The sequence below is a fragment of the Paroedura picta genome, chromosome 16 (assembly GCF_049243985.1).
Source record: "Paroedura picta isolate Pp20150507F chromosome 16, Ppicta_v3.0, whole genome shotgun sequence".
Lineage (NCBI taxonomy): Eukaryota > Metazoa > Chordata > Lepidosauria > Squamata > Gekkonidae > Paroedura > Paroedura picta.
This window is the reverse complement of record NC_135384.1, coordinates 20,999,610-21,027,489: the sequence shown is the minus strand read 5'-3', so window position 1 is coordinate 21,027,489 and position 27,880 is coordinate 20,999,610. Positions and strand designations below refer to the sequence as shown.

At 45.8% G+C, this 27,880-nt stretch overlaps 1 protein-coding gene across 1 annotated transcript; it reads right to left on the bottom strand.

Moving 5' to 3' along the window:
• Positions 1-4,426: 4,426 nt before the first annotated feature.
• On the bottom strand, positions 4,427-17,699 carry DLX3 (distal-less homeobox 3). Its single transcript, XM_077314801.1, has 3 exons — positions 17,171-17,699; positions 13,974-14,164; positions 4,427-6,657 (listed from the first exon to the last, which is right to left on the bottom strand). Exons 1-3 carry the CDS (start codon positions 17,499-17,501, stop codon positions 6,310-6,312), a joined length of 870 nt encoding a protein of 289 aa, XP_077170916.1. The 5' UTR covers positions 17,502-17,699; the 3' UTR covers positions 4,427-6,309.
• Positions 17,700-27,880: the final 10,181 nt, after the last annotated feature.

Here is a 27,880-nt window from a genome sequence, read left to right as displayed (position 1 = left end):
TGCAAGCCAAGAGGAGCCCTGGGTCAGCACTGGAGTATTGCAGAAGTTCAAGCTCTGGTGTCTCCTATTAAAAGGATCAGATTGCAGGTCAGGTGGAACTTGGTGGATTGCGGGTCAGCTGAGACAATCTTGACTTTGATAGGCCAGTGCTCTGACACAGTGTAGGGAGCTGCATTTCTGTTCATGTGGTATCGCGTCCCTGTAAGAACTTTCTGGCAGCCTATGGAGGAGCTAGGCTTGGACAATCAGCAGTCCTGCCGCAGAACAGAAGATGAACTTGACTTCCATTTGGAGCGACATCTGTGCTAACCTCGGAGGTGTCTTTGGTCCTGCAGAAAAACCAACAGGGCTCTCTTCTGCCTGGACATGGTGGTGGGAAAGTACCTTCAAGTCGCATGTGTAGGGGTTTCAAGGCAAGAGAAGTTAAGAGGTGGTTTGCTATTGCCTGTGTCTGCATATTGACCCTGGGCTTCCTTGATGGTCTTCCATCTTAATATCAATCAGAGAGGACTACTGTTCTTGCTAGATAAGATTAGGCCATCGATGTCAGAGCCTCTTTAAGATTATGCTATTTCATCCTACTGCTCACAAGCTTGAGCATCTCACTGTGTAAAACAATCTCTCTGCAGGCAGAAAGCAAATGTATCAGGGAAAAGGCATAGAAACATTTCCTGGGCATGCAAGCTGGATTAGATTGCATTGCTTATAAGCTTCTCATATTTATTTTTGCAGTGTTCCTTATTATCAACTAGTTTTCCTGTTTTTCTGAATTTACCTGCTGCCCTGCCTAGGAGCTACTAGAGACCACCATGGAGTCCAAAAATCTAGGAGGAAGCAATTCTGACATCTCTTGTTCTCCTGTCTTCCTTAGAAATTGTTTTTAGAATATATTATGTTCCTTAGAATAAATTTGCGTCAGTCACTAAAGCCCTTTGAGCAGACATTCCAGTGTCTTTCAGAAAATCTGTGGGGTTCTCTGTCAGCTTCTAAATCATATTATGTAGTTTTGTTGAATGTTTTTATGAAAAGCTGCCTCCTCCCACATCAAGCAATTGGTCCATCCATTGGATGCTTTGACTGGCAGTAGGTCTTCAGAGCTAGAGAAAGCAGAAGGTCTCCCCTGCTGCCAAAGATCCCTTCACAGGAGATGCCAAGGACTGAACCTGGGACCTTCTGCATGCCAGGCATGTTCTCTGCCACTGAGCCACAGCCCTTCCATCATGATGAGAGACAGCATATTTCTTGATTCTGGAAATCATCGACAGAGCAGGGTTGTTTGTACTTTGTCCTTATACTACATGATGCCCCTTGTACTTAAGTGGGTATCTGGTTAGTTTCTGCTCAGGTATGTCTAACCATCTATTTATTTATTTTTACATTTTTTATACCTCCGCTCTCAGTAAACTGGCTTGCAGCAGTTCACAATAAAACATCTCATAAAATACATAAACCTAAAACATCATATAATAAAAATGCAGTCTGAGCTACCGACATGACCGGAGCCTCCATAGATAGTGAGGCATCAAAGATCACCCCAGATTCCTTGCCAGGGGTACAGGCCCATGAGGTCTCATGAAGTCTTTGGTCTGGACCAGCAAGGCAAATCTTGGTTGGTTGCTATCCTGGTTCTCTTCAATGTTTTCTTGTTAGTATTGTCTTGTTTTGTCATTTGTGAAATCTCTGATGCCCTGTATTTGTTTCTGATCACCTCCCTACCCTTTGGAAGACTACTCTGGTGGCTAAGAGCCCTGCTTTGCTGATTGGGAAGTGTGGGTGGAGGTAGATCTCCCTGTTCTCAGAAGTCACACACACCCATTCCAAACTGCCTATACGATGTGGGTGGAGTTGTTTGCACTTGCAATCCCTAGCTGCAAATGGCAGCCTCAGTCCCTCACTGTTGGAGGGTCAACTGGGCAGCTCTGGCTACAGGCATAAGGGGAGAGAACAAGACATTCCTTCAACTTCCTAGTTGGGGTAATATTCCAAGAGTCAGACTAGGAACTGGAAGATCTGGGTTTGAATCTTCACTCTTCCATGAGGAGCCTCTGAAATATCTTCCAGGCTTGGAGGAACCCTGGAAGTGGTGATTTGCCCCTTCATAGAAGTGGGCGTAGAAGTAAGATGCAGGAGCTAGACCAGGGGTAGTCAAACTGTGGCCCTCCAGATGTCTATGGACTACAATTCCCAGGAGCCCCCTGCCAGCATTCGCTGGCAGGGGGCTCCTGGGAATTGTAGTCCATGGACATCTGGAGGGCCGCAGTTTGACTACCCCTGAGCTAGACAATCGATCGAGCATTCACTCACCATTTCCAGTGTGGAGAAAGAGACTCGGCCCGTAGAGCAACAGGGGGAGTGGGCTCCGGTGACATCTAGTGATGTCAGTGGCCGTCTGAGCTTCTGGGGAAAGTCATGGAGCCATGGGGAACCCCAGCTTCGGAATCCCTGCCTCAGAGGGCTATTGTAAGAATAAGATGGAGGAGGGGAGAATGATGTACACTGCCCTGAGCATTTGGGTAGGGTAAAGTTGTACTAAATAAATATCTGTTACATTTTAATCTGTTACCCCTCCCCCCCCCCAGTCCCAGGAACTCAGGGCAGAACTGGCCTGCACGTGGTATCCAAAATGTAGCCTTTCCATCTACCTCCTTCACCTATCACTGTGGGGATGAGGAGTCTTGACATGTTGCCGGAATGAACATACGATGCGTGCTAAAAGTTGGCAGCAAGAAAGTCAACCATATTTAACTTGGTCAGCTGTATGGAGTCACGACAGCAAGAACAATGTGCATGTGTGTTTTCAAGGCCCAGCCAACTGAGGGCAACCCCAAGCAGAGATGGCTTCTATTGCTGTCCTCTGCAGAATCACCTTTGACGGTCTCCCCGCCAAGTACCAACCCTACTTAGAGATCAAGCTGTACCATGCCACCTTCCCTCTATGGTAATGCCAGAAAACACTCTACCATACAAATTTCAATAATCCAAGGCAACCACACCCAATTATAGTGCTGTTTGAGTGTACTCTGAAGACTGGCATGGCCAAACTGGCACGCACAGAAATGGCAGATTACTGTTCAGCCAGTAACAAAATTCCACAACCTCAGTGGTGCTAGAGTAGTCACATGACCACTTCTGAGCTTGATGAACAGCTGACGTTGTATACTAAAGCCATTATGAGAATTAGTGTTACAATACTTTGCATTGTTATGAGGTTTAATCTCATGAGGGCTCAAACAGAGGAGCAGGAGGTCATGCTGGGAAGTGTGTCCCTTTACAATGCAAATGGCAGATTTGTTTAGCAGTTTGCCTTGGGGGCATGCAGGGAAGGGCGAGAGGAGCTTGAACTTTTCAGCCTGCACTCTGTTTCTCTATTCTAAACAGGGATCCCTCCTTTGTTGTAAGCATTTTAAAGTGTTTAAAAAATTGTGCCTATCCCTTTAAAATGTTAATCGCAAAGCAAGAGAGCAAATTTTCAGTAGTGAACTGGAGTGGAGGTTGAAGGGTTAAATCCCTTCTCCCTTTGCTGCACAGCCCTAAGGCAAACTGAGGCTACCCAAGACTACAAGAAAGGCTTCTGTCTGCTTTGAGCACAAATGTAGAATTCCAGGGAAGCACAAGAATTGCTGGAAGGACGATGCAAACGTTTGCAACCCCAGATCAGCAAAAAGCCATCAGTCTCCTCTCCGATGCCGCATTTTGAAGGGTAACAAAAGCATTGTCTTGCAAGGTTTAAAATATTTTTTATTAACATTATACATAAAGTTTCTGTTCACTATCAAAGCAGAAAGGAAGCTGGAACACAGTTTTTATCTCAATGAGATGCTGTTTTTTTTTTCCTCCTCCCCCTCTCACAAGCCGTTTTTTTAAAAAAACAAGAAAAAGATACTTTTTAAAACTTTGAAATAAGCTCTATACAAATCGGCCATATTTACATTTCTCTTCTCCCTTTTTCATGTATTATACAAGGTAACATAAATAGCAACCTTGAGACTGTACAACACAAGAGAATGCTTATTAAAGCGGAAGCTCTTTTTAAAAAACAAACCACATACACACCATTATTTATTTATTTTTTAAAAATATTAAAGATGGATTTGTTCTGGTTTCTTTTTTTAAAAAAATAAGCTCTCTGCTTTGACAGTAGCTTAAAATTGCATGAGAAGAGCAACACTTAAAACAACTAGCAATTTTCTTTTTCCTTTTCAACAACAACAAAAATAACTTAGATCATCCCCCAACGTGTTTTAAATATCTTCCTAAATTTTTTTTAAATAAACATTTCTCCCCTGTCCAGCCCCTTAAAAACCCTAAAGGTCAAATGTGATATCAATTGATGTCAGATACACAAAGAAACATATATCTGGGTTGTAATGATGATGCAGAATCAAAGCCTCTTGTTTGGAACTGACATAAATGTAATTTTTTTAAAAACACACACACACACACCAATAGTTTAGAATATAAAAAACCAAGAATCTGGTAAGGGTTTCTATGTCTGACCCCAATATGAATTTGGGCTACTAATATGGTGTAAACCTTGAGTAAAAATACGTGATATCAGATCCCCCCCCCCCCATCTTTTTTCTTCCTCTCCAGTCTTTAGCATCAGCAGGTGTCAAACGAGGATCTGAACCTTTGCCTTCTTAATCCTTTGTAAATGGGGTGTCAGTTTACTTCCCAAAAGACCGTCCTCCGATTGGCAGTGCTATGAACATCAGCATTTTCCTCCCCACTACCTCATTCAGTGCTAGGACTTGGCTTTGTTCCCTCAGTTCCCAGTACCCAAAGGTAAACTTGGACCTGATAGGCAGAGATCACCTGCCAACGTTATTACTTTTAAAGTTTTGAAAGAAGGTGTGGGAGGGATTTAGGTCAGGACCGTTGGGGAAGAAGGGGTTGACCTTCTTCCCCTGGCAGTTTTTCATGTGCAAATTACTCCTCCCCCAGAGCTGCCTTGGAGCCCTCACAAATGAGCACCCATGTGCATCTGACCCCACAAGCCAAATCATTGCCCTGATTAAACTTGGACTTGTCTGCCAGAACAGAATGTTACTTTTCTTTCTGTATTGGGACTTTTTAACACAGCAGATTCATGCTAGTGGAAGAACTGGTTCTCAGATCTCCTAAACTGGTTTTCCTGATCTTGTATATCACCTGGAGGGGTTCTGGTATGAAACAGCCTGAGCTCAGAATCCCTCCTTTCTACTGTGCTCTGAGTGTTTCCCTTTTCCTACATAACCACCAGTTCTCCAAGGCAGCTTTTTCTAAAGACATACGGTCCAGTTCTGTATCATATATACTTTTTTAAGGAACTTGATTTAGCTCTAAAACTCTCTTTAAAAAACAAAAACCATCTTGGTGACAATTTCTCACCAAGCTTTCTTTAAAAGGTGACCAGATTTTAACATTGGTAAAGCGGGACACCATTGACCCGGGGGAGGGGGGGTCTTGATTAAAAATTTGGTCTATATGGAACAACAAAAAGTTTCATAGAACGCATAGAACGCAAAAATAGTATTGTAATATATATATTTCAATTTCAACATAAGTACAATTTGCCAGGTACCCCCAGATGTCCCTCCAAAAGTGGGACAATGTGGTCACCTTATCTTGAACTGACTTTTAAATTGTTAACAGGATATTATTTGCGGGAGGCAAACAAGAAAAGAAAGAGAGATGCATTTGTTGAATCATCCCCTGCTCCGTGTTTGCACGGGTGAGTAACAACAGCCTGATCCCACTACGGATGACGGCTTTTGAAGTCCTGCCAGCTTTTTCACGGGCCTCAAGATGACACCTCTCTAAAAACCATTTTGCTTGGGAAGCTTAACCGACATGCTGAACAAACAAAGAGAAAGGGTGGGGGAAACCGGTCTTCTACTTTCTGTTTGAAACCCTGGCATTGTGTGGTACGAGTCTTGGCTCTTCTCCCACCAAGACAGTCAGGTGTCTTCTGCATGAAGCTAGCTTTGGCAGTGGAGAAGAAATTGCCCACGGAGAAACCACGCAGAAAGGGGTGGCTCGGTAGCGTCGTTTGGGTGAAAACCAAATTAATTCCCATAGAATGTGGAGCTCAAGTTCTCTCCTCCCTGATGCTTTCCTCCTGTTTCTTTTTTCATCTCCCCAGCATCTTAACCCTGTCGCAGTTCACTTGTTCCTGAGATGAGCTGGAATGTGTACATGTCCTACAAAACACATCAAAGCGTCTTGACTTGTTGCTGTGTGTCTGTTTCTCCCTCTCTGTCTCCCTTCCTCTTTCTCCCTCATTCCATTTTTCCTGCTCCACTGGTTTCATCCAGGAGGCAAAGAAGGTTAATACACCGCTCCGGGATTGGGAGGAGGCCCTGGAGACGGGTGATGCATCGAGCCAGAAGTGGGCGGAGGTCCTTGCTGCTGTATGTGAGGCCCAGTCAGGTTTTGGTGGTGGTACCAAGAGTTATGGTCCTCCAGATAGCTTGGCGGGGAGTTGTATGAAAGTGGCTGGGGAAGTTGGTTCCTGCTGGCTGGATTGTTGTGGGTGTTACTGTCCCAGAGGGTGGGCGAGGGTGGAGAATTGCAAGCCATGGAGTCACTGTTATTGGGACTGTGTTCCAGGGGGACCTCACCATTTTTGTACAGCTTCTTGAACTTGGACCTTCGGTTCTGGAACCAGATTTTTACCTGAAGAAAGAAAGAAACAGTGAAATTGGGGACGGCTTCATGTCCCTGGGGACAGGTGTGTGTACTTTAAAAAAAGAAGAAGTCTATGCCTGGCTTTGTAAACAGATTCAAGGGCTGGGGTGGAGAACCGATGCTTTTTCCCTTCCCAAGAATAACCTCTCCCTTAGCACAGGGAGCATTCCCACTGCAGCATTTTCAGAGAAGTTGTTGAACTGCAGCCCTCCTCAGTCAGCTGCCAAGCAAAATACATGCTAACAACCAGAATCATAGAGAGCCCCCTTTCCAAGACTGCTATTCTGGCAGGCCCTTTTTTCTGCTGCACTAGAACCTTTGATGCAAGCTGGCCAGAATCTTTTTAAAAAATTATAAGTTTTTTTTCAAGAAAATACAGAACAGAAGGTTCTCAGAAGCTAAACAGAAAGAAAGAAAGAAAGAAAGAAAGAAAGAAAGAAAGAAAGAAAGAAAGAAAGAAAGAAAGAAAGAAAGAAAGAAAGAAAGAAAGAAAGAAAGAAAGAAAGAAATTATACATAGCATTTTGGGAACCATCATACGATTGAATCAAATATAGATCAATAAAGATCTAACCCCCTCTCTTCTCTTCAAATCAAATACTTAACATAAATTGTGCCACATCTGAACCTTAACATTATTTGATATTTAACAAAGAAGATTACTGTATTATCTATCATTATGCCTGTTTTTCAGATATGGCGTTAATCTAGCCATAACTGCTTAGATGGCTTTTTGAGGGACAAAGGAGGAGGATGGGGAGCCCCACTCTGTGTGCTGCGTCCCACAAACCTCTGGATTAGTATCTGAAGAAGTGTGCATGCACATGAAAATGTATACCTTGAATAAAACTTTGTTGGACTTAAAGTGGATTCTAATTACCACTGGATTCTGGTTTTGCAGTTCTGGATTGGGGCTTTGAACTACTACTAGTAGTAAACTGACAACTTCTAAAAGCCCACACCTTTGTCTTATAAAACTGCCGTGGGTTGCCATAGGTCAGGTGTAACTTGATGGCAATTTCTACCCCCCCCCCCAAAGCCCCACAAAGTATACACCACAGGTTCACTACAGCAGACTCTGTTGTTGGGGTGGCATCCCAGATACCTTACAACAGAGCCATGGTGGCCACAGAATTTGGGTTTAATTTGAGCCTAGATCTACTGGCTTCAGCTTTGGCTTTTGTTTTCAACCTTGGCACTTATTGAAAAAGAATATCCTTGTTGCTGATCTTATAGGGAATCCATTTCCCTCAGTGTGTCTTCTGTAACTGGGGACTTTGGTGTTCTTGAACACCTCTTTTAAAATAACGAAAGAGGAAGAAATCCTATCTCTATGGAGGACACAGATGCCTAAGGTGGGGGAAACAGGGCCTGCTTTGATAATGTTTGCAGAGTCTTTTTCTCTGTGAGGGTTGGAGATCAGCTGGGAAGCAGTGGATAAAATAAAACCTCTAAGAACGTTCATCTCCGCAATTGTAGGAAGGTGGAACAAGAGGCGGTTTCCATTTTAAAAAGAAACACAGATGTCCCTTCCTACTTGACCGTGTCCTCTTTCCTCAGTGAAGTCTCAAAGGGAAAGGGAAAGCCTGATTTGTTTCATTTCTGTCTGTCATGCGGCTGTCCGGAACCTGTCAGGCCACAGGGAGGAAACCCTGACACTTTTCCAAAAGGCACCAAAACTAGGCCTCACCTGTTTCCACAGAGCCTTCCTCTGAGGAGATGCCCTCTCCCTTCCTTTCCAAAAGCACAGTCATGGTGCTGGCCTAAGGCTGCCAGATCACCAGCAAGGGATTAGGGGGGGGGGGGAAGCCTGGAGAGGACAGGGAACTCAGCAAGGCCCAATATCAGAGTCCCCCCCCCCTCCCCAAAGCATCCATTGCCTCCATTTCTGCATCCTGGGGATGAGCTGTACTCCCAGAGAATCCCCAGGTCCCACCTGGCGGCTGGCATCTCTGGGCCAGCCCATTTGCTGAACCAAGCAAGGCTTCCCGGCCTGGTTTCAGGGGGGGAAAGACTTTTGTGACTAGAGCTGTCAGGCCTTTTACAAGCCTTCAGCGGCGACTGCCAAAAGCATCTGGGTTGAGATGGGGTGTTGAAATGCAGGGTGGGGCTGGGAGGGTGGCCCCAGTAGGCTTGCAACCCTTTTTTGATAGCGCTTCCAGGACATGACGGCATTTGTGCCCTACTTCCCAAGAGCAGCACAAGAAGGACGAAAGAAAGTGGGTGGTAGGCGGGGAGGAGAGGAGCAAAGGAGGGAGAAACTCCCTGTGGTCAAAACAAGGAGGGGGGGAAGGAAGGAGCAGTATGAAGCCTTGGCTGAGTTGTGAAAGAGCCACGTTGTGGGGTTGGGGAATAGATCCCCCCCCCAAGCATATATACACACACAGGTGACTGGAGCCATGAAGTTGGCAACCTGTTGGTGTGAAGCGATTAGGTTTCCAGTCTAACAAACTGTACCCTTAAGTAGGCATTGCTGGTTAATTAATTAAATATTGAAATGATGGATTGTGAAGCCATGAATGAACTGAACAAATTGGATGAAGCCAGCCAGAGTTCTCCCTGAGTGCTTCATGTTTGGCTCTTCCTTACGGAGAAGGATGAGATGAAGTTCCAGGGCAGACAGGCCAGATGTGCTTGGCGAGCCGGGCACTAGTGAATGAGCACGCACAGGACAGAGACTGACGTGGTGCAATTCTGCTGGAGACCAGCTGGATCGTGGTTCAGCTTTGCTGTCTCGGGTCTCTTAGCAGGTGCCACTGAAGTGCCAGGAATGGTCCCAAATGAATCTCGGGAGGGAACTGACACAGAAGAACGCTGCTGTGCATTTACAGGGGCGCAGAAGCAAGTGGATTAAACTACTAGATAGATCCCAAGAGTTCAGTTCTGCCAAGATAAAAGGAATAGCTCCCCCTCATGTCCAAAGGAAAAGCACATCAGTCGGCGCATCCAAGATGTCCCAGGCTCCACAGGACTCTTTCTGTGGGTGCACGGTTGTGTGCTTTAAGGAAAGGTCTTTTCTCATCTCTGATATACTTCCACAAAAATCCCAGGAGACACAAATGCACACGCACACACAGACACAGTGCCTATACACAAAGATGTCTCATCCCTGCCAATTACAAACACCTTGTAAAGAAAGTCCAACAATTCCCAAAGCATAAATCTGTGCCACAACTGGAGAAAAATGTATCGGAAGACTACATAAAGCCTTCATTTTATCAAGGCCATTTGGCGAGGTTCCATTTGACAATAAGGAGTTATCGAGCATTTTTTTTTAAGTTCTGCTTTTCTTTCAAGGCATAAGGGCAGTGTTTGTGGCTCCCCCTGTTATTCTTACAACAATCCTGTAAGGTAGGCCAAGCTGAGGGTGTGGGACAGCCAAAAAGCTTAATGGAGGAGTGGGGATTTGACGCTAGGTGTTAAGAAGAGAGAGCTGATGGGGGGACCCAGGTTCTAATCCTCACACAGCCAAGAATCTCACTGGGTAGGTGATCTTGGGTCAGCTACTCTCCACGTTACCTCACAAGCTGTTGTTAGATGATTGGAAAACCAGAAAAGGACCTATAGAATAAAGAGTACAGATGACTAAGGCGAGGGACTCAAAACATTGCCCTACAGAAAAGCCCAAATCCCTCCTGGGTCACATGCTATCCAATCTGACCTGGGAGAAAAATTCCTTTCTGATAATCACAGGAGCCTCAGTGCCGGCATGAGCCAAAACCATCCTACAGAGCGACAAGTTATAGGTGACTCACGTGAGTGAGCCAAGCATTACATTGCTGTACGAAAACCACTCCAATCTGACCTGAGGGGGAAATTCCTTCCTGGCCATCAACACCTGCATAAACAAAAATCCTATCCACCCATTTGTCCCAAGGACATTTTACTGGCTGCAATTTTCGGTCCTCTGAGGTGGCCACCACGACGCCACAGCGCTCCTGGCTTTCCAGAACCCGGAAGCACGCAAGCCTCCCTGTTCTATTTAGATCAAGGCAATTACAAAGGCTGGCTTATAAAAAAGGCCTTGTTGTTACCATCCGTGCATGTGGCCGGCTTCACATTCCTAACATCCCTTGTTGACCTCCTTAAGGCCAAACAAGCAGGACACGGATTTGAATCTGGGTCCATGTGGGTGAGATCAGAATCCAGGCCAAAACAGATATGGGGAAAGAAAATCTAAAATTGTGTGCCTGGTGTTTGCTAGCCAAGATTCAAAATGCATATTCTCCCAGTTCAGCCTCCCCCCCCCCCCGAAAACATAGTACTGAATTTGGCAAGTTAATACAGAACATTTCCCTAGAATCATAGAGTTGGATCTCCAGGGTCATCTAGACCAAACCGCTGCAACGCATTAAAAAGGCAATTTTGTTTAATAGTGACACGTCAAATTTGCTTTAGATGTTTGAGGAACATGTGACTTTTTATTCAAGATTGAATTCTTCATTTCTTTTAAAAATCTCCAGTTTTTAAAGAGAAATGAAATTTTATTTCAGTTCCAAGTGGAGCCCAGATTTACCTCACAGTTGACTTAAGCGGGGAAAGATATATATATATACAAATGGGGAACGTTTTGCTAAACTGTTCTGCTAAACTAGAAAGTACAGGGGGGAAATGGATTGTGACAGAACACGGTGAATTAGGAAAAGGATTGTGGAATTTGCTTTGAATTCTGAATCTAATTTTCCCATAGGCTATAGCTATGAAGACTGTGGCATTTTTTTAAACATGTTTTTTTAGAAAATGTTACAATTTCAGTTTGTGTGGTAACCTTTCACCTTAGCCCCAGATGTTTGTGAAGAGGGTAGGAGACACTGGTTGCTTCACAATGAATAAAAGATGTCCCAAAGTACGTTGTTCTTTGGTCTTCAATTGCATGCAAAAAAGATTCCAGGGTTTAGAAAGGGAGATGAAAGAAATTCTTTTTGGCTTCTCTCTGTCTCAGGTCTTCCATCTCCCTGTGTCCTATTCCTCCTCACACCTGGATCCTGGAGCCTTCCAGTGAGTCTGAATTAAACAGTGGAAGCAGGATTTCTACTCTTACACCCTGATCGCAGGGGTAGTCAAACTGCGGCCCTCCAGATGTCCATGGACTACAATTCCCAGGAACCACCTGCCAGCGAATACTGGCAGGGGGCTCCTGGGAATTGTAGTCCATGGACATCTGGAGGGCCGCAGTTTGATTACCCCTGCCCTGATGCTTCTGCTACCCCAAATGCTAATCAGGAAAAAAAATTGGATCAAATGTTATTCTTGTTGTTGTTGTTATTTTTTTTTGGGGGGGGGGGTCTGAAACTTCCACAGGAAAGAACTTGATGGAATTCCCCAGTTTACGTGAGTGTCGTGCTGGAGGGGAAAATTTGAGGACGAAATTTGTGATGTGGTCTCTCAAAGTTTTCTTTTAGAATTAGGCATGCAGGAGGGGGCTCCGGTTCGGATCAGGGCCAAACCGCTGGGGACCTGTCCACCATGTCCAAAACAGAAACTGCCTTCTCTCTAGAGCTGTGAGGAAGGGATACATGTTTCTCCTCTTGGCGGTGGCAAACAGCTGAAAGGGGAAGCAATTTCTGTCAGAGAAATAGCACGAGGACAGGATCAACCCCTCTCTCCAGCTCCAGCCCGCAGATGAAACCTGAGGAGATCTGATCACTGTCCTCCCACGTACTGCGTGGTTTGGTCCTTAGGAAGAGCTGGACAGCACGGCCCTTTGCAAGCCTTCTGGTCCAACCGGTCTCTTCGTTTGTAATGCTGTCGTAACACATTTCTGAGAAGAAACCTTCTTCAGTGCCACAGTCAAAGGACTAGTCTTGCCACAGCCTAGAATGTGAATCTGCGGGTGAGTTCCTCTGGCATGCTCAGCAAGAGGCTGGCTTCCCAGAAAACATTTTCCGTGTTGCGAGAGGATTAGAGAAATCAGTTTAGGCTGCCTTTGGGGGACAACTGGAACCAAATCTTGCTGTGCTAGTTTAGGATTTGCAGACAGTAGCTGCTTTGGAAGAAAAGAGTGGCACACAGGCCCAAGCCTGCCTCTGAAACCACCTCTGAACTCCAGAGACCTGAAAAAGGAGTGTGCAGAAAGTCAGGCTAGAGCAAAAAGTACTTTGCACGTGCTCAGGAAGACATACGTCTCTTCCTTATCACAAGTACTAGGGCCTGAGTCTTGGATGGTGAGCCTTAATGCCAATGAAACCCCATCCATCAACAGCCAGCACCTGCCAGTCCTTTGTTATTCCTGATTCCATTCCCCTAAACTTGTTCAGCACCAGCTGACAATCTGCCTTGCTGATTCTTCTCCCTTTGCTAGTAGTTTGTGTTTCAAGGCACCAAAGCCCTGCCCCCTAGAAGGTCCACCAGCCCCGTCACAGTTGGCTCTGCCTCATCTGAACCTTTGAAGAACAAAGACCTTGACGAATGACATTGGGAAGGCCTCAGAAGAAAGAAAAATCTGGAGGTGTACGTTGGTTTCCTATCACGCCTAAGCAATTGCCTACTCCCTATTTCCCAAGGCAACCTCCAAAACACTCAGCAGCTCATCTACAAGCCAAAGGAAGGTTTGGCCTCCCTCCATCCCTGACAACTTCCGCCTCACTTCATTCAGGAGGCCTAAGGAGAAGATGCAGACTCACATAGTTGCCGAACTCCACCCACAGGTTTTCTGGTGCTGTCCTCCTACCCTCTCCAGCCAGATCTCAGAGCCACAGTCCATCCTCGAGTCCATGGGTGGGGAGTCAGAGATTTGGACCCTCACCTTGGTACATTGGCCCAGTTTTCTGAGCACTGCAGAGCACTCTTGGGAGAGTGTCACTGGAGAGAGGGCGGATAACAGGCACAACTACCAAAGGATTGACGCAGGTGGGGATAAAAACGCTCAAATTGGAGTTGGAGGTGCCAGGCCGAGAGGGTTAAGTCTGCACATGGGTCCCAGGGATTCAATAGAGAGCTGAGTGTCGGGAAAAAACCTGCAGATTTCAGATATTGGTTCAAAGCCATCGACTCTGATTTTTGGCTGCAGGTTTTTAGTTTTGGATGAATGGAGTGGGATGCTGACTGATGAAAAGTGTCATGAAGTCAAGGAGAGAGGCCTTCTTGAGAGCAAGTGAGCTGGATCCAGACGCCTGAAATTATTACGTGGGTTTGGTGATATTTGGTTTGGCTCCTGCCTGCTTGCAAACCGGCTCTCCCATCTAAGCCCATGGAACTGGGCAAGTGCCCAAGATGTGACTGCAGCCCCAGGCCCCCATCCCCGCCAGTTTCCAGGCTGAAAGACAAAAGTGGAGTCTGGCATTTTGTTTTGTTCCTGGGTCTTACCTGAGTCTGGGTGAGTCCGAGTTGTGCGGCCAGCTCTGCCCTCTCTGGCAACGCCAGGTACTGCGCCTTCTGGAATCTCCTTTGTAACGCGGCCAGCTGGTAGCTGGAATAAATCGTCCGCGGCTTTCGGATTTTTTTGGGCTTCCCGTTTACCATGCGCACTTCTGGTTCTGGTTCTTCTTTCACTGAAACTGGAGAGGCGGGTGGGAGGGAAAAGGAAGAAAACAGGGAAACTAAAGTTAGACTCGGGAACCTTAGCAAATCAACACTTGAAAAAAAAAGAAATTGTCAAAGGTTCTCTGAGGTTCTGGCTGTTACGAAATCTTCCATACAATTTGGAGGGTGCAAAGATTTTCCAGTGGCAAAATCCAAATTCTCAGCCTTTTGGAGATGAGAATGAATGGAATCTTGCTACGAGGAAAGATTCCAGGGCCCTATTTTGCTTTGCTTTATTCCATTTACAGATGAAGTGGATCTTTGAGAAAGGTCGTTTTCTGTAACTCCAGAATGGTGTATGGAAGCAAATCATATGGTGACTGGTCTGCTACAACCTCTTTCTGTTCCATCGGGCTAAATGCAGACACGCGTCTCCCCCAAACTCCCAACCCTCAAATTGTAATTTAATGGCACCCTAAAACACAGAACTCCAACGTGACCCGGCTACATCAGCGTCTTTCTGATCTCTCTTTTGGATCTCTCATACACCAGCAGTTTGAAAAGTGCTGGATGCAGACAGGCAATTCCCAGAATCCCGTATCATCCCCTCCAATAACTTCTACTGCAAAATCACGTCTTTTAGGACCAGAGGGATTTGGGGGAAAACTGGGATTAACACAGGCCTGTAGATCATTGCTATGATCGTATTTGATGCATAAAACAGACTCAACATCAGAATGGTTTAAGAATTTTAAAAGGCTAAGATCCCCCCCCCCATGCAGTGTTCAAGACTCTTTTAAGGTGACCAAATTTTAACATTGGTAAAGCGGGACACCATTGACTGGGGGGGGGGGGGTTCTTGATTTAAAATTTGGTCTATATAAGACAAAAAGTTTCATAGAACACGTAGAACGCAAAAATAGTATTGTAATATATATTTTTAAATTTCAACGCAAGTACAATTTGCCAGGTACCCCCAGATGTCACTCCAAAAGTGGGACAATCTGGTCACCTTACTCTTGTTGCATTCTGCTGAACAGAGAACTACAGAGGCGGATTGTGAGAAAAAATAATCAACTCCTTGAAGAATCTTTTATCTTTTGTCAGTTTCTGTTCTTTTCTCTTTTTTTCACTTGGAATTTCTTTGTTTTTTTGTTTTGTTTTGTTTTTCCATTGCTTGATTCTCGGACCGCGGTTGCCCTCCTTTCTTGAACTCCAATTTGCTCTTTTTGTCCCTCTCCATTCGGTTTTCTCTTTTAAAATAGATGTATGTATATATTTTTTACCATTTACAAAACTCGGTTTAGGCCTAGCTGGTTTTGATCTAACTTATGCCTCATTGCTCCCACATTTTACTGCGCTGTTCCTCTTCCATTTTACATCACTTATACTTTTTTTTTTTACAGCTGTCGGTTTATTTGTCTCACTTCACTCCCTGATTTTTTTTTCTTGCCAGGAAGTATTGGCTGGTAACATGGGGAACCACAACCCCCCCCCCCCCGGTCCCTTCCTGAAATATTTGTGGGGAGTGAGGGCATGAATTGTAGGCCTTGAATATCCAAATATCTTGAATATTTTGGGTCTTTTAACTTATCAACGTCACAGTTTTGCTTCCATACAGAAACATTTCTCACCTTCACACACCTGTCTGCAACACATTTACTTGTACGAGAGGGAGCTGTACTGGCTTCCCCCCTTCCCAATTGGCCCTTTCATTTTATCACGTACACTTTAAGAAGGCAAGCCACACCATCTTCTGACCAAACTGTCCGAAATATAATTTGTTTTTCCATCTTCTAGTGTTAAAGTGACCCTTTCCCTATTGTTTTTTTTTCACTGACACAACCAAAATGGAATGCTCCACAGTCTCAGGGTTTTGGATTTTGAACGGCTCACGACTTCAAGAAGAAAACAGCCAAGTTCTGCAGTCTGTTTGCATGAGTGGGAGAGGGGGGGGGGGCGGAAGCCACTGAGAGATAATAAATATTTGGAAACTTTGCAAAGACAGAACAAACCTGAGGCTTATTTTCTGAAGGGGGAGAAAACACGCTCTTTTTTGCCTTTAAAAAAGGTTACAGAATTAGCCGTATGTTTGTTGCCAGCAAAAATCCAATCCTCTGTTAAACAAAAGAAGGAATCCTAGGTCTCCGTACAACAGTCCACTGGTACACAATTTATAAAGAACAAGCTGAAACCTAAATGCACAAACATGTTCACAATCTTTCATGAACTGGAGCTTTTCCTCTCTCATGGTGATCTCAAAAAACTCTCTTCTTGCTAAACCATTTATTTTTCTCAAAATAATCTTCCTTGGTGTTAACTCAAGAAATGTAATTGTGGGGGGGAGCTCCAACTCATTTTCTCCTCATTCCAGAATGGAAAACCCCCTGACCAGTTGACTACTAATTTAACCCGTACATTGCAGCTTAACAAAGAACTAAATGTTACATAGCTCTGAGTTCTCCGTGATGGACTTTGCTATCCACAATCTATACCCCGGTCAATTTTGTGTGATATGTACGGCAATGGAATCAGGCTAAAACAAGGTAGTGTTTTCTTAGCTAAATTTAGGGTTTTTCATTTTGAGAATGAGTGGATTGCGTCTCGGTGGGAGAAGAGTGTCACCCACATTGAGTCCCAATTTGTCGATTCCTTGTTATGGAACGATAATGCTACTGATGTGGCAGGGGATTTGAGAATGACACAAGTGTACCGATTCAGTGCGCAGAGCTTGAAGGACAGAAAGTGCACATGTAACTTCTTTCCAGAGGTTCGTGGTTAGGATCAAACTGGGTCCTGGGTCCTCCGGATGGGGGGCATTCGAGCAAAGGGGGACTTGTCAATTCAACAGTAGTATTGTCTGGTATTAACCAGGGACATCAGGGCACCCTCCCTCCACACATGCTTCCAAGGGAGGAAGGGGGAAAGAGATTCCACGATGCAGGGGTTTCTCAAGGCCCATCAAAAACAGCTCTCTCCGTTCATTTCCAGTCGGACTTACATCCTCCAGACTGCTTGGCAATCATGAAAAGCGTTCTTACCTGCTTCTTGGCTGGGCAACTGCTGGTCCCGGAAAGATCCATACTGCCGGTACGAAGTGCTGTAGGGGTAATCAGACTTGGGGGAGTAGGTCCCAGCGCCCCCTAATCCGTTCAGGTTAAACTGGGGGTGGTATGCGTAGTGATTCATCGGTTGGGTGTAAGGCTGGCTGGGGTAATATTCGTGCTGGTTGTGCGGAGCGCTGTAGTAACCCAGATCCGTGATGGACGATTCGGGGAGCGTGGGGGAGTCCTTGGTGGCCGCATGGCAACTCAAGGAGCTGGAGATGTCCGTCAAGATGCTGGTGATCTTCTTGTCGAAGGAGCCGCTCATGGTGAGGAAGGGGGTCCCGCCAACGGAAGATCCACCCGGTCAGCAATGAAAACTAAACACAGTAGGCAAGGTGGCTTCTGGCTTTGGGCAAATACAGCCCTCCTCCTCCTCCTCCTCCTCCTCTCCTCCTCCTGAGTAGGCTTACTCAGTCATTGCTCCAGTAATAGCTGTTGCTCCTGTCCTCCTCCAGGGAAAATGTGTAAGAAATCTTACCCAGCCAGCTTGCTTAAACCCTTTAATTAGAGAGTAGGGAAGGGTGGATGCTACATTCCTATTGGCTCCAGAAATATTGCCTTGCAGGCAAAACAGACTTCTCCCCCTCCCTCTCTCTGTCTCTCCTTCTATCTCTCTGTACTTAAAAAAAAAAACCCACAAAAAAAACCCCTAAAGAGCAGATGAGAAATTAAATGTACCCCTTCACTCACTCACCGTCTCGTACGTACACGCACAAACACACAAAAGCTCTTCTTGAGAAATCTCTGGATGGGGAAACGCGGGGCAAAAAGGAAGATGTTTCTAATCCTCTCCACCCCCTGATTGGGGGGTGGGGGGGGGTAACTGGATTATAGGAAACAGCATAAGTTGGACAGGGGAGGGAGGGATATCCATGGCCTAAATGTGGGAGCCATCAAGATGGTAGCCCACGTTCTGCTCCCCTCGGTGCTAAAGTCCATTTGGGTGTCGGACCCGACGGAGACTGGCGTGGGACCTGCCTCAATAAACTTGGCCTGCTGGAGTAGGTAGTTAGTTGGCAGTCGGGTGGCAAGAGGGCATCGGGGAAGATTGCATACCCTGGCTTATAAATGGCAGCCTTGTTTTTTAAAGTCTCGGGCCGTGCCTTGCTCTTTCACAAGGATTTAGGGGGACTCTCACGCTGACGATCTGGCAACCTGTCTTCTGTTTTCAGCGCCAGGAAATAGGGTTGTGCGCTTCGGTGGCCGAAGCAGCCGTTCCACCCCGAAGCAGTGCTTCGGGGTGGAACGGCTGCTTCGGCCACCGAAGCGCACAACCCTAGCCAGGATACTTCACAGATTTTACAGAGCACCTCTTTCGCAAATCCTTATGTCACCCAGTAATTGTTAATGGCCAAAGAAGGAGGTCCAGACTGGAGGTCCAGAGGCCTGAATCCATCGGGACTCTCTGGTTCCGGTGGTCGCCACAGCGATGCCTGAATTTTAGCTGGACCTGGGCCACCGTGTTTTCACGCTCTCTCAACTACCTTTCAAGCTAAATGGGTATTGTTTCCCATTTTACAGAATTTGAATCCCGTTCCTGGCATGTCTGTAGAATTTGAATCCAGTTGTGGAACTGTATAAATCCCAAAAAAATTGAATCCAGTCGCCGGCATTTGTGTCTCCCAAAGTACAAACATGTGGTGTTTATTTATCGATACCTCACCTTTCTCCCCAACAGAGACCCAAGGTGGCTTACATTTGTCACCTGTCCAGCATTTTATTGTCACAACAACCCTCTGAGGCAGGTTTGTCTGAGTATGTGGGACTGGCCCACAGTGAACCAGCAAGCTTCTGTGGCAGAGCGGGGATTTGAACCTGGGCCTCCCAGATCTTCGTCCCATACTAACCTCTGTAGTGCGCTGGCTCTTTCATGTTGAAGCATCTGGTACAGGAGCACATCTAAGAATTGTAGAATCACAGAATTATAGAATAATAGAGTTGGAAGGGACCTCATGGGTCATCTAGTCCAACCCCCTGCACTATGCAGGACACTCACAACCCTACCATGTAGTGCACACTTGTGGCATGTTGACAATACAGAAAAGAAGTCCCCCTTTGCTTGAATGCCCCCAGATACCCCATCTGGAGATGCGGCGTTGAGGTGCGTATGCATCCATCCATATATATATATATGTCTAGTTGAGTGGTTTTAGGTTTAGCTAAAATCTGGGATATGTAAGTGTTCCCTTTTACTTTTGCAAAAGAACACTTAAACAGAAAACAACTCTTCAGAGTTTTAACTCTGTGGCAGGAGGACCCTTTCCACCCTGCACACCTCAACCCCAGCAGTTGTGTTGTGCCCATTAGAATGTAAAAATTGAATTTCTACAGGCAAGGACAAATCAGCAGGATTTCTCATGACAATTTCAGACCAGGCAGATCTCTCAAGGACGTCTCTTGGGTACCTAAATGCCAGCGCAAGAACACAAGTGGGGGAAAGCAGCATGAACCAGTGGTTAGAGGGCCTGGGTTTGAATCCTGCATCACCAGTCTTGGGTGGTCATGGGCAAATTATGGACACATATTGACCACAGCAGGCTGATTGGAAGTTGTTTTTCTGCCTTTCCAAAGTGCAGAGGAGTGGGACCCCACTTTCTCCAGACCCCACTTTCTCAACCAGGGCTTTCTTGACGGCACTGGAGGGTTTCCCAAATGAGTGGCAGTTAATTAATGTTTATATATTTTTTAACGTGTTAAACCTTTATCGGGTGATATGACCATATATGGCCATGTTGACCCGCTCTCCCCTCCCAAAACGTCCAAGGATGGGCCTGGAGGGGGAGGGGGGACCAGGAGGGCTCTGCTTCTCAACCCTATTCTGCATCGTTGTGCCACTTTGGGGGCTTCTGGAAGCCTGAAGAATGTCCCAGGGGTTTCTCACGGCTGCTCTGGACACTGTGGAAACCTAAGCCTTGCAGAGCAGGTAAAACTTTGTGCCACTGAGAGGCAAAATATGCAGGGGTTTTTTTCTTAGTATCTCCCCCCAATGCTATTACTTGGCTTGTGGCCAAATGCTCATGTGCATATATTGTCACATGCTATCTGAGGGGTTGAAAGGATGTCTGCGGAAGAACGTGCACTTTACGGGTGTAGCAAATCTGGACCTTTTTCGGGATTCACTTCTCCCAACTTCCAGACTGCCCAGATGTGTAACTCAGATCTTCTGGGGCCTTTGGGAGTCATGGGACTGCAAGGGAAGCGCACGTGTGCCGGGTCGCTATGCGTTACGTGATCCATAAAGGCCACTGTGTTTACGAGTGGCTACCGGGCTTTATGGACCTCTCTGCTTGGCCTGACTGCGTAGATTGTGTTTGTGCACTGTGCAGGAATGTGAGGTGGTGACAATTGTGTGGGGGTGAAGAATGCCTTTGTGTAGGTGGAGAAAGTTTAGGGTGTTGAGACGCTTGTGGGTGTGCATAGGTTTCATCCGGAGGGTCAGTGAGGACAAAGCAGTTGTCTCTGAAGCCCTGACGGGGAGATGTCTTGCATTTTAAAGCCGGGTATTTCAAAAGCAAGCCTTGTTTTCTTTTGAAACTTGGAGAGCGCCTCGTTTTTAAGGGGCATTTGCTTGTACGGCTGGTGGACCAACCAGAAGACAGCGTGGTTAGACTGAGCATTTCATTCCTTGTGTTTCTCAGAGCCCCAAGACCTGCAGGACTTCTCATGGGGAACCATAACAGAAGGAGGAGAAGGTCCATTTGGAAATTGGGGGACCAAATTCAAACAGAGAACATCTGCTGGGCTGGATCCTGTGGATCCATCCGGCACTAAGGGGTCAGTGAAAGACTCCATGCACCAGAGATAAAACGCCAGCCTTAGCGGAGCACGTGGCATCTAACCCCTGGGTTTCAGCCCCAGGATGAGTTGTTCTGTTGTGGCCATTGCAAATGTCAACTCTCTGTCCCATTTTTATCCTGCCCCTCCTTCAAGAAGCTCAGAGTTCTCCCTGTCCCTGTTTACTCCCACAAGGACCCCAGGAAGGAGGCTAAACTGGGAGAGAGGAGACTTTTGAACCTGGGGTCAGCTTCAAACCATCTCTCACAGGGATCTCGTGGTGCCTTCTGCCAACCCTCTCTCTCTCCATCAAATTGTATCCTGAGTCAATAGGAAAAAACAGTGATCTAGAACAGGGCCAAACTATGGCTCCTCAGATATCCATGGACTACAATTACCATGCTGGCAGGGACCCATGGGAATTGTAGTCCATGGACATCTGGAGAGCCACAGTTCAGCTCCCCCTGATCTAGAAGAAAGCAAATGCTGATTCTGTGAACTTAGGCAGTGGGTACTTATTAGTGGGTGGGCAGAAGGGATTGTCTCTGAGCTTGGCTCTGGGGGCCCTTTCCTGCATGCCCAGGGGAATGCCAATCGCCACTTTGAGGTCAAAAGGTGAATTTCCTCCAGGCCGGACTGGCCAGGGGTTCTGGATTTTTGGAGGGAGAGCATCATCTGGGCCTGACATTGGGGTCACTGTGGGTGGGTGGGTCGTTGTGAATTTCTTGCATTCTGCAGGGGGTTGGACTAGATGACTCTAGAGGTCCCTTCCAACTCTTTGATTCTATGATTCTATGAGTAAAATTACTGGGGGACATGCTAGAGTTGTTGTTGTTGTTGTTGTTGTCAGCCATTCAGTCATGTCTGACTCTTGGCGATCCCATGGCCACGATCCCCGATGCCGCACTGCCTCCCTCAGGTGTCAGCCTGGTTTCCTTTTTCCACTGACCAATCCCAGCATCATTTCTTTCTTCATTGAGTTGGATCACATGATATGGCCAAAGTAAGTGAGTTGGAGTTGCGTGATTTTGCCTACCAGTGATGGATCAGACTTTGTGCACTGTCGTATTTCCTTGTTTGTGACTTCTGCTGTCCACGGAACCCCCAGAAGCCTTCTCCAGCACCAGAGTTCAAAGGAATCCATTCTTCTCTTGTCATTCATGCTTTTCGATGTTCGGTTTAAGCTCATCCCTGCTGAGCAACTCAGAGCAATTCAACATTTTATCTCCATACTGCAGTCGCCACTCACATCAATTTATGATCCAAGAAAAATGAATTCTGGAATGCATTTGATCTCTTCACCATCAATTGTTATTGTAACATGGCTGCTTTTTGCAGTGGTCATTATTTAGATATTATTTCTATTCCTTCCGCAAATCTGAATTCCAGTATTTGATTCTTTGAGTTCAACCTGTCTCATAATGATCTCAGCATACAAGTTAAACCGAAAGCGGGAAAGAATGCTATGTTGGCAAACTCCTTTCTCTATTTTGAACCGGACCATGTCACCAAATGGTGCACATACAATGGCTTCTTGGTTTGTGTAGAGTGACTGCATCAGTTTGATCAAATGCACTGGCAGTCCTAAATTTTGTAGGACTTCCCACAATTTGTTGTTATCCACACAATCAAAAGATTTCTTGCTATCAATAAAGCAGATATAGACATTCTTCTGATATTCCTGCGACTTTTCTGAAATCCAGCACAGGTTTGCTATATGATCACGAGTGCCACGCCCCCATCAAAAGCCAGGTTGAACATCTGGTAATTCTCTTTCACTGGTTATTACAATGCATTGTTGAGCAGGATCTTGAGCAGGATCTTACTAGCAGACAGAGACATTACTGGCAACTTTGGACTTAGAAAAAGGAATGATGCAGGTGATCATCTGGCACAATTTTGTCATGAAAATCAGTTTCACATCATGAACATTTGGTTCAAACATCATACATATCGCCTATATGTGTGGACATCACCAAATGGACGACACAGGAACCAAATTGACTATATTTTATGCAGCCGATGATGGTCCCGTTCCATCCTTCCTATCAAAACATATCCAGGTACTGATTGTGTTTCAGATAATGAACTGCTACTGGCTAAAAACAAAATAAAACTCCACAACTTCAAGAGAACATCAGGGTTAAGGAAGTTCAGTGTAAATAGAATTCTGCTCACATATAAAGTGGTGGTGAAAAACCGATTTCAACTTTGGGACACAGTAGAGATGCCTGATGCCTGATGAACTGTGGCAGAAATTCAATCAACTGTTGTTTAAACAGCAGTTAAACACATACCACACAAGAAGCCAGAAAAATGACTCTCAGATGAAACTATAAGAATAGCTGAATGTAGAAAAGCAGCAAAAGCTGCAGGCAAAAGGGACAAAGCAAGAAAATTAAATGTGGATTTTCAAAGGGCAGCAAGAATAGACAATGAAGATTACTAGAATTTGAAATGCAAGCAGTTAGAAGTGGTTCACCAAAAGAGGGTGACTTAAAAAACTATTCCAATTACCATACAACAGCCTCATTTCTCATGCTAGTAAGATCCTATTCAAAATCATACATGCTAGAGCAATTGAGTCCAACTCAGAATATTTCTTCCTCTTGTCAGAAGCTCTAGGATCTCTTCTGGCTTTTTTCTCTTTTCAACGTTTGTCCTCTGAACAAACCCCAGCATCACATTTGGGGCTTCTGGGATCCTTTTCAATGGATTTATCAGAAAATCTAAATCCTTGTGACAACTCGTTATTCGTTGTATGTTTCTATAATTATCAAAGACCCGAGGATCAGCCCCGGACAAGTAATACAGAACAGAGAATCCAATTGTCATGTTAATACAGCTTTGCTTCAGTTCTGTTTTTAGACTTCTGGTTGGTTCTCCAACCCTAATCCTGTTGCATTGCTTATTGGATGCCCCCTCCTCTTGATTGTATGGACTCCTTCTGTGTAATCCACCTTGAGTGCAAATGAAAAAGGTGGACTGTAAACAATACAGATCAGTGAAAGAAATAAATGGGCTGCCTCAGTCCCAAAAGTTATTTGGGAAGAAACCAGCATGCTTGAATATATAACAGCATTGTGGTTTGGATCTAGCCATCTTTTTCCCCAGCTCTCCTACCTCACTAGACGTCTTTTGTTCATGTAGCTTCAATGATCCCCAGTGCAGCCCTTTCTGGTGATCAAGGGGACTCTCCTCTGTTTTCTCCCGACATAAAAGTTGGTTGGAGACAACCGGACATATTTTATTCCCCCCTCCCCCCAGCATAGAAACATGAGAGGGGCATGCTGGGAAACAGCCTTGCTTGGGTGTTTTGAGATAGCGTATTTTGAAAGTTGGCTTACCGATAGTTCTTAAAGAATAGTTACACTAAATAAATTGGTCCCGACATGAGTGTTTCAAATGCACACTTGGAAGACTAGGATTACGGTTTCCATCTCAGTATACAAATTTGGACAAAAATGGTGTGCTTTAGGTGGAATTTTGTGTGTAACATTTGACAACTTCCAAGAGGGAAAATCCTTAACTTCAGACTCAAGTTTAGCACATGGTTTTGCATATGCTCACTCCAGGAAAGTCCCTACAATCAAACACCCATCTTTTAAAGTCTGGGGGAAATTGCATTTCTACAGCAATGGATTTAGTTTCCAGGCAAGTTAGTGTTCCAGCATCTCTCCTTGTAGAAAGCAAGAACTCTGGACAATGTTCTGCTCTGATACTGGTGGTTCTTCCACTATTAAACGTAGAAGAATGTCCAGAGTTGTAACACACAAACCCCTTTACTTTTCCCAGCTAGCTCTTTGCTTTCCTGTGTCACCCAGCATTACGTAGGAAGAGAAATGCAAATATAAAACAGTGAGGTGTAGTGGTTATGTTATTGGACTAGGAGGAAGGAGACCTGGGTTCAAATCCCCCTTTCTCTCTTTCCACCCCAGATCACAGTGCAAAGAAGCAACCGTGCTCTTCAGAGGAGGGACGAAGGAACAGAGTGGCTAGTAAAACTACAAATCCTCACAAGCTTCATCAGCAATAAATTCTCATCGATATATCCTGTTAGGCCCATTGGGCTATTTTGCCCTGCAGCATGGGCAACTGGAGGCAAAATCACAATGTTTAAAATAAATGTTACTGCTTGGGTGACTCACAGATTCCATAAACTGGTAGTTAGCTGGTCAGACAAAGATTTGGAAGACCTGGGTTCAAATCCCTCCACTACTTGCGAGATAATTTTGGGACAGTGACTCTCAGCCTAATTAACCTCACAGGTTTGCTGAGAGAATAAAATGACAAGGGGGGAGGGGAGTCATGTGAATCACCCTGAGGGCTCGGAAAGCACAATGGGATTAAAATGTTAATAGGTGGATATTGCTTGGGTTTATATGTTCAAATCTGCAGTACAACAGTGCCATCTGGTGGGCAAGATCTAGTAGGGCAGTTCTATCTATGGATTAAAGAGTTCTATTAAGGCGCTCTTTATTTTTTATTTCTTCTTGGTTTTCAACAGTTTCAGAAACCTGCGATGTGAGCAGGTCTCTGCTCTCGCCCTCTGTAACAGCGTAGTGTAGTGGTTCAGAGCATAGACTTCTAATCTGGTGAACCGGGTTTGATTCCCCGCTTCTCCTCCACATGCAGCCAGCTGGTTGACCTTGGGCTTCCCACAGCACTGATAAAGCTGTTCTGACCAAGCAGAAATATCAGGGCTCTCTCAGCCTCACCAACCTCACACGGAAAGGGAAGGCAATTGTAGGCTGCTTTGAGACTCCTGGTAGAGAAAAATTGCATATAAGAACCAACTCTTTTACTTTGTGCAGGGGGTTGGACTAGAGGTACCTAGAGGTACCTTCCAACTCTATGATTCTATTCCTCCTCCTCCTCCTCCTCCTCCTCCTCCTCAGTGACTCTGGTCTGTATATTGTGCTTTCTCTGTCCATTCTGCATCACTCTCCAAGATCTCTGCTGCTGTCTTTCTAAGCTGACATCCCCCCTCCCCGCTGCCTCCTGAATTTGTCTGGTCCACGAAAACCCCCTGTGCAAAATCTGACCCAAAAGGAAAGAAGGCAAGGCTGGGGTTGTTCAAGACAGGGTTTGCTAAAGAAGTATGCCGTGAGAAGGGCCATTAATATATCACAAATGGAGAACAGCCCGTTTACAAGCTTCCCAGAGGTATCTTTCTGATGCTTCTCTCCTCCATTTTTACCTCCACGACAACCCTGTGAGGTGGGCTAGGCTGAGAGAGCACGATTGGCTCAGGGTTACCGGGTGAATATTCTGGCAAATGGGAATTTGAACCTTGGTCTCCTGGATCCCAGCTCTAACTCACTGTGGCATATTAGCTGTTAGTGCAGCCAAGAGGGTTTACATGGCAGCTGCATGCTTTATAGCAGTGGTCCCCAACCTTTTTATCACTGGGGACCGGTCAACGCTTGACAATTTTACTGAGGCCCGGGGGGGGGGGAGTCTTTTGCCAAGGGACGTCGCCACTGCCGCCTGAGCCCCTGCTCTGCTTGCTTTCCTGCCAGCACACGTGACTTCCTGCCACCCACTGGGGGTGCTGTCAGCAGCAGCTGCGCAGTGCCACACCGAGGGGGAGCCCCAGCCATGGTGGCCGCCGGAGAGCACCAAAGATGAGCCAGCAGCAGAGTGGCAGGGCAGCCCCCGAGGCAGCAGCCGGGGAGGAGAACAAGGAAGAGCCGTGGCCCAGTACTGACTGATCTACGGACCAGGACCAGTCCCCGGACTGGGGGTTGGGGACCACTGCTTTATAGCATGCCTGTCCTTGGGGACCTTTCAGAAGGAAATTGTGATAAAAAATTTGCCAAATGAATGGATAAAAGCTGTCCCATTTCTCCTTATCCAAGCCCCCTCTTCTAGCCTACCAAACCCTTGCGAGGGGGATCTTGTCATTTCCAAAAAGATGTATATGTTAATTTGTCAAAGGAGAAAGAGGTGCTCCATTTTCCTTTTCATACTTTATCCATTGCCTGGTGAAAGATTGCCATCTACTGGCTCTCATGAGCACACAAATAGCTTTTTACTGACCAACAGAATTTACTGGAATGAGCTGAGTCCTGCCAAAATGAAGTCCCTTCGAGCAGGGGTAGTCAACCTGTGGTCCTCCAGATGTTCATGGACTACAATTCCCATGAGCCCCTGACAGCAAATTCCCCTTGGGGCAAATGCTGGCAGGGGCTCATGGGAATTGTAGTCCATGAACATCTGGAGGACCACAGGTTGACTACCCCTGCCTTTGAGGACATGACATGTCAATCTCTCATCCTTTTTGCCAGTCTTAACATTTTTTGTCTCATTCTTTGCTATGGCTCCCCCTCTTTCTCAATTGTTCTCTGATTTTGATTTATAAAAGTCTTTACTGCCCCATATGCTCAGAAATGTAGCACTTAGCATGCCACCGGATTTTTCTTTCACGTGTCCTCATGTGCTACCTTCAAGGGCCATGTAAAGACTTTTTTTCTTTTAACCCTCCTCCTCCCTTTTCACCTCCCATGTACTGTCTGGTGTATGATTTTATTTATGGAGAGAGCAGCAGGGAGCATTAAAAAAAATAGAAAGCATTATTGCATGATAACGCAATAACGTATATTTTTTAAAATGTTCCCCATGGCTCCAGGATGGGATTTACTGTCCCCGGCTGTTGTGTGCATACGCAAATCTGGGGGCAAACAGGGGCAGGGGCATGGCAAAGGGCTCCCCATGCAGTAGTGGGAACAGATTGGGAGAGCCACTCCGAGGCAAAAAACAACAACAACAGGGCAGCGTGGCATAGCGGCCAGGTGAGGACACCATACGGAGCAGGTGTAAGTGACGTCTAACCAGAGCAGAGTAAAGTGGTACCATCACCTTGTGAGA

Bases quoted from the DNA above. Each gene is read 5' to 3' on its own strand.
- DLX3 (XM_077314801.1), bottom strand. From the start codon at position 17,501: ATGAGCGGCTCCTTCGACAAGAAGATCACCAGCATCTTGACGGACATC. The intron at 14,165-17,170 runs GTAAGAACGCTT...CCGCCTCTCCAG, and splicing joins GTTGCCCAGCCAAGAAGCAG to TTTCAGTGAAAGAAGAACCA. The intron at 6,658-13,973 runs GTAAGACCCAGG...TTCTTTCTTCAG, and splicing joins TCGGACTCACCCAGACTCAG to GTAAAAATCTGGTTCCAGAA.